At 33.5% G+C, this 7206-nt stretch overlaps 2 protein-coding genes across 2 annotated transcripts in view; one reads left to right on the top strand and one right to left on the bottom strand.

Moving 5' to 3' along the window:
- Positions 1-1122: 1122 nt before the first annotated feature.
- HELRODRAFT_178838 (hypothetical protein) lies at positions 1123-2907 on the top strand (the record flags this gene model as incomplete). The annotated part of the gene is made up of 4 exons (XM_009027712.1): positions 1123-1194; positions 1666-1859; positions 2004-2118; positions 2716-2907. 4 exons carry the CDS (start codon positions 1123-1125, stop codon positions 2905-2907), a joined length of 573 nt encoding a protein of 190 aa, XP_009025960.1.
- A 295-nt stretch (positions 2908-3202) lies between these two features.
- HELRODRAFT_187371 (hypothetical protein) overlaps positions 3203-7206 on the bottom strand; it is a gene marked incomplete at its 5' end in the record, with an annotated part of 11826 nt that continues 7822 nt past the window's right edge. The window contains 8 exons of the mRNA XM_009027711.1: positions 3203-3617; positions 3888-3936; positions 4059-4125; positions 4212-4346; positions 4593-4720; positions 5318-5441; positions 5801-5898; positions 6814-6939. Of these exons, the coding sequence (XP_009025959.1) occupies positions 3529-3617; positions 3888-3936; positions 4059-4125; positions 4212-4346; positions 4593-4720; positions 5318-5441; positions 5801-5898; positions 6814-6939 (816 nt within the window). The 3' untranslated portion in view covers positions 3203-3528. The remainder of the gene's footprint in view (positions 3618-3887; positions 3937-4058; positions 4126-4211; positions 4347-4592; positions 4721-5317; positions 5442-5800; positions 5899-6813; positions 6940-7206) is intronic.

Below are 7206 nucleotides of genomic sequence, written 5' to 3'. Positions count from 1 at the left end.
TGCCTGTACTATTGCAAGCTCACTTGGTAAAGTTCACTTCTTGTTCTCACTTCTTGTGAAGGGAATGTTTTAAACACTGTTGTGTTTTTACATACAATATATGTTTTCTCATTTATGTTTCTCATGACCTTAAGATAAAAGGTCTTAACAGCACCGGACGACCTTAGTCACTTATGAGCCATCTCGCCGTTTATTCATTCATTCTTGTATTCGTTCGTTCTTTCATTCATTCGTTCATTCATTCATTCATTCGTGTACGTATATATGTATGTATGTATGTATGTGTGTGGTGCGTATATGAGTGCTAGATACGTTGGATGTTTCACGTAATCGCAAATTTATCAAGTGCAATACAAGTGAAACTTTTTGACAAACAAGTCGTTGCGTCATACAATAAACAAAAACAAAGTAGTATTTTTATTTATTTTTGAAGAAAATTTGGATGCCTTGTACATTTTCCATTCTTAATTTATAAACAGAAATACAATGATTCGAAGTAATTCGCAGATTACAAACTAATTTATTCTCAATTAATAAGAAAATCGTTAAAAAATAATTAAATGTAAATCGTTAAAAAATAATTAATTGTATATAAGTAAATTTAACCACGTATTTTAGTATAAAATCACATACGACTTAAAATCACATAGGGCATATATATATATATATATATATATATATATATATATATATATATATATATATATATATATATAGCAATTGAATCATATGTAAATAAGTTGTTATAGTATATAAATATTATATAAATACTGAAATAATACTACCAATCATATAGAAATATAACTTATATAAATGTCTACTAGAAATAATAGCAATTTAATTAAACAGTTGCTTATAATTACTTAGGTATAATTGATAACTTCTCTTCACGATACTTTTAATAAGTGTCGAAATTACTAATCAATATTTCAGTAGTATAGTTAGAGGTTAAAGGTCAATCTAGTATATTATCCTATTAAGGTTTAAGTCGTCTCAATCCTTATTTAATTATAACTACAATTAACTTCTAAAAACTTCTCGTTTTTAATGACGTCATTCACCACAATACCGAATCTTTCTCTGATTTTCCTAATACATCTGGGATACATTTATTCATCGGAGATGGTCTGCATTCTCAAACCAAGCGAATATTACGGTTTGTATCTCAACGGTACTATCCGGATTACCGACGAGGTACATCATTATTAATATTTATTGTTATTTATTATTTATTATTATTTATTATTATTATAAAATAAAATTAAGATAAAATAATTGACTTAGTTATTAAATCGTCGTATGCCATTTATTGCGAAAGGAAAACTGCATAAACATTTTAAAATAAACTACCTCGAGCACTGGGCATTTTGGGTTCATTATACTGTACAATGAAAGCCTATTTTTATCTCATTTCACCTATTGATTTATTGATAATAAAAGAGTTTATATTATTTATTCTGTGGTAATCAGGAATCTCTCTACATTCGAGCCTAGGTGCTTCCAATATGTGTTAATTTATTTCTTATTACGGAGAAACTAACATCTTATGTATAATGTAAAGAATAATATTTAGCAATGAAACACAACACAAAATGTTGACTAAATCTACCAAAAAATGTTGACTAAATCTACCAAAAAATGTTGACTAAATCTACCAAAAAATAGCTCGTGAATAAAGATGGTGGTCTGAAGTTTACACTTGATGTCGACGGTTTTCCAAATTATCTTCAGGGTAACAAGATAGGGATTGCCGTGCACGAGAATGGGGACATTTCTAAGGGGTGCCAAAACATCGGGGGCCATTATAACCCCCACAAGGCCAAATTTCATGGTTCCAATATGTCTTCGTTGAAGGAAAAGTAGGTAGAAGCGCATCTAGCCGGTTTTGAAACTTGTTTTAAATCAATCACACCAACACACACACACACACACACACACGCACACATACATCCACACCCGCCAACAGACACACACACACACATACACACACACACATACCACAGGCATTTAGGCGATATGGGAAATATGTTTGTTAAAGATGGAAAGTCGACCAGCGTCATATACAATAGAGATATGAGACTGTTTGGTAGTTTCGGTATTTCTGGCAGATCTATAAGGGTCGGTGATGATAACATTATAATAATATAATATTCAGGATAATTATTATAGTAACTAAGTTATTAATTGCACAAACTAACTTAACAATCATCGTTTAAACAACTGTTGAACCGATATCCAAATGTTCTTCTGCTTATTTGTGTTAGGTTTCTACTCTCACACATTCTACAATTACGCCCAAAGAGTCTTCTTTATTTCCCCTTATATAAGTAAAGGTTAAAAGCCTAAGTCTGGAACCAAAGCAGTATGAGTAAATACTCATAAATGTATTTATGAGTATTTATTTATAAATTTATTTATAATTTATTTATTTATGTATTTATTTATTTCAGGAGTTTCAGATGAGATCTGACTTTCTTTCCCCATTATCTTCATCGTTAACACCACCATCATAATCATCACAATCACCACCATCATAATCATCACAATCACCACCATCATAATCATCACAATCATAATCATCACAATCTCATAATCATCACAATCACCACCACCATAATCATCACAATCACCACTACCATAATCATCACAATCACCCCATCATAATCATCACAATCACCACCATCATCATAATCATCACAATCACCACCATCCCAGTTGGGCTCATACGAAGACGATGAAGGCAAGGGTGATCAAAACAGCAAGATTGATGGAAACCTATACGAGCCGTGGGGTTGTTGCCAAATTACCACTAAAGACTCCGCTTCCAAATGCAGCTCGCTCCCTGCTTCTTTTGTGGTGATGCTTCTATTTGGAGGAATTCTTGTGGTAATTGTGTCGGTTTTATGATAGAATAGTGATAGAAATAGTTGGAAATGATAAGAAAGAATTGCTTTTATGATTTTTGATCGACTTGTGAATGTTTTCTTGCAGGCAGTTTTGTCGATTTTGGGATCAAATATGAGAATGTAGTAGTAGTAAAACTTATTTTTTTCATGTTTATTTGAAAAATTGACTGAATGGCTAACTAAATTAACGTCTAATCAATTTAACGGTCAATTGGACAGTTCAAGTCAATCTAACTAAATCATGGTTTTGTTATGAATTTTTTATTTTAATTAAATGGTTTCGTCTGAATAAAAAGTCATTTTTATTTTATTTTATTACACCGTATAAAACAAATCAGCGTATCAAATTATTGAAATTAATTTATATTTTCAATTTTTCAAAATGAGTTTTTAAACCCCAAAAAATTATTTAAAAAAACATCTCTCTAAGATAATTGAATAATAAAATCATATACAAATAATAATAATAATAATATTAATAATACGAATTCTAAAATTAACTTCCCATAAATTATATTTAAATAAAAGCCAACAAATAAACAAATTAGCAGACAGACCAACAAAGAAGCAGAGGCAAAACACAATTATAGAGAAAAGAGATTATTTTCTTTCAAATCTTAAGTTAGCTTAAATTCATCATATCGAAATTAGGTTGAACTCCCCATATATCATTGCAGTAATCAGTTACAGTTCTGTCACTAGAAAATTTTCCTGTTTTAAAATATTATTCTATTAAAAATATTATTCTATTAAAAATATTATTCTATTAAAAATATTATTCATTAGAAATATTATTATGTTAAAAATGTTATTTTATTAAAGATATAATTTCCTGAAAATATTATTTTATTGTCGAAAATAGTAAAACTTGTAGCCATACATCACATATCTTCATTAGTATTGGATTCATTAACATTGTCATCGTCATCATCTTCAGCATCATCATCATCATCATCTTCAGCATCATCATCATCATCATACCTGATGACGCAATGTTCATGATGACCATTCTAGACCATGTGGCTTGGTCCTTTGTGAGTTCGTTAGTTTAAAAGGTGTTAAGTAATAATTTGGCTGGAGTTATTCATTTAACTAGCAGCCCACCAACCAGCCAGCCAGCCAGCCAGCCAGTCAGCCAGCCAACCAACCAACCTTATAGATCTGCCCGACTTTCTCTTGGCAGTTGATGTAACTTTCATAATCAGCACACACCATGTATCTGGTGGGAGGAAGCAAAAAAACATTAACACCTACACACACACACACACACACACACACACCACACACACACACACACACACATACTCATCATGACTCAGCAAACTGGATGAAATTTCTTTAAACAGGTGAGGATCGCCAGGAGAAAAATAGCCCGAATCGATTTGGCGTATGGCCTCTTTAAGCTCCTTGTTGGCATGGTAGTAACGTATCGGGTCGTAACTGGTAGGTAGGGGAGGTGATGATGGCACTGATGGTGACAAACAAACAAACAAACACACACACACACACTCACAAACAAACAAACGAAAAAACGAACAAACACACAAAGAGACACAAATAAACAAACACAAACAAACACACACGAACACACAAACACAAACAAACACACAAACACAAAAAAAACACACAAACACAAACAAAAAAACACAAACAAGCAAGCAAACAAACAAACACAAACAAACTCACCCATTCGCTCTCAACTCTTCCACTTGATTAACATTCATCCCAAAGAGGAAAAAATTTTCTGCACCCATCGCCTCTCTCATCTCCACATTGGCACCGTCCAAGGTTCCGATTGTTAGAGCACCATTTAACTGTAGAGTTGGAGGTAGGGATATCTAGCTAATTTCATTTTCAGTTGATATCTACATAGTTTGGAATATATCTAACTACTTTCATTCTAATGGGAACGTCTAAACAGTTAAGACGAAAAGTTCCAATTGGTGAGGAACCATTTAACTGCTAAGTTAGTATGAGGGTATCTAACTAATTTCATTTTTTGCGGATATCTTCATAGTTGTGATTATATCTAACTTTTTAGTTGTCAGCACGGGGAATATCTAACTCTAACTAATTTCATTCTATTTTGAACGACAATGTCGTTTGGACCAAAGGTTTCAATTGTTAAGGCACCATTTAACGTTTTAGTTGTTTGCACGGGGAATTTCTAACTAATTTGAGGGGAATATCTAAGTAATTTCAGGGAAATATCTAACTAATTTCAGGAAAATAATCTAAGTAATTTCAGGGGAATATCTAACTAATTTCAAGAGAATATCTAACTAATTTCAAGGAAATATCGAACTAATTTCAGGAAAATATCTAACTAATTTCAGGGAAATATCGAACTAATTTCAGGGGAATATCTAACTAATTTTATGTCTACATGGTTGAGAAAATACTCAACTAACCATAAACTTCATGTTGCCTGTCCCAGAAGCTTCAGTGCCAGCTGTGGAGAGCTGTTGGCTGAGATCTGCGGCCGGCATGATTTTCTCGGCCAGGGACACTTGGTAGTTGGTCAAGAAGACGCATCTGTGTTTGTGGCGTGGTGGTGGCTGTTGTGGTGTGGCTGTTGTGGTGTGGTGGCGTGTCGCTGATGTTTTTGTGCCGGCGTGGACTTCTTGTTTTGTTGTTTTCTGTTGTATCGCCATCATCATCTTCATCATCATCATCAAAACTATAATTGGCACCATCACCATCATCGTCACCATCATCACCACCCTCACCATCATCATCATTATCATCGTCCCCATCATCATCATCATCATAGTGATCGTCACCATCATCACTACCACCACCATCATCATCATCATCGTCCCTACCATCATCATCATCATTCTCGTCCCCACCATCATCACCACCATCATCGTCATCGCCATCATAATCACAACCTCAACTTTTTTTGAACGTTAGGGTCCGCGTTACAGGCAGAGGCAACATTGTTGAAGAGTTTGATGATCAACTTGGCCTTGTGGTAGCCAGGGGCAGCCTGAGGTCATTTAATTTATGCTAATTTATGCAAATAAATGTCTAATTCATGCAGATTTATGTAAAACCCATGCAAATATATGCAGATCTATGCCAAACCTATGCAAATTTTAACAAAATATGAATGCGTTCTCTCATAGCAATTATATTTTTCCTTATAAATTTTTTTTACAGTTTCGTATACAATACAAAATATTTTTACAGTTTTGTATTCTTGTATAATACAGTAAAAAATATTTTTACAATTTTGTATTCTTGTACAATACTGTTATAACCGTGCTACCGAACGCACTAGATTCTAGCGTATTCTAGAATGTTCTAGTGACTGGAGCATTCTAGAGTATGCTAGAATCGGACCATCTGGAAGAATCTAGAAACGACGCTTGCGAAGAGTATATAAGCGCATGTCGCAAGAAGATTAGCGATTAGTGATATTCGAGATTAGTGAAATCCGTGATTAGTGAAATCCGTGATTAGTGATATTCGTGATTAGTGAAATTCGTGATTTTGTGATTTCGTGAATAGCGATTCGGTGAATTATTTAAAGCGATATTTGATTTGTTTGTTGACGTTGTCATAGCGATAGATTTTGAACAATTTAAAAGTTAATTGTTGCGTTAATTTGAATTTGCTGGAAATAAACGATTAGTTGATTTCTTCTGTAAATAAAGTTTAATAACTAATAACTGTTTGGAGTATTTTATTCAATCGAAGATTTGAACCCGTCGCATCGTAAATCGGTTACGACAGCGAGTATTATAACAATACAAAACAAAATATTTTTACAATTTTGTATTCTTGTACAATACAATACAAAATATTTTTATACTTTTGTATTCTTGTACAATACAATACAAAATATTTTTACAATTTTGTATTCTTGTACAATACAACACAACAATACAAAATGTACTACCTTCCCGCCAATCATGACAGTACGTGGGGTAAAGTTATAGGCCGGGTCAGCTCTCAGTCTGTTGTACATCGTGATGATGTGCAGGATATTTAACATCTGGCGCTTGTATTCGTGAATTCGTTTAACCTGGTTGGTTGATTGGTTGGTTTGATGGTTGGTTGATAGGTTGGTTGGATGGTTGGTTGGTTAGTTTGATGGTTGGTTGGTCCATTGGTTGGTTGGTCGATTGGTTGGTTGGTTGGTTTGATGGTTGGTTGGACGATTGGTTGGTCGATTGGTTGGTTGGTTGGTTGGTTTGATGGTTGGTTGGTCCATTGGTTGGTTGGTTGGTTGGTTTGATGGTTGGTTGGTTGGTTGATTGGTATGTTAGTAGAGTAATCAATGAATCATTAA

This window comes from Helobdella robusta, assembly GCF_000326865.2.
Source record: "Helobdella robusta unplaced genomic scaffold HELROscaffold_50, whole genome shotgun sequence".
Lineage (NCBI taxonomy): Eukaryota > Metazoa > Annelida > Clitellata > Rhynchobdellida > Glossiphoniidae > Helobdella > Helobdella robusta.
Note: the sequence above shows the minus strand (reverse complement) of the source record. Positions and strands in the feature narration are given on the sequence as shown.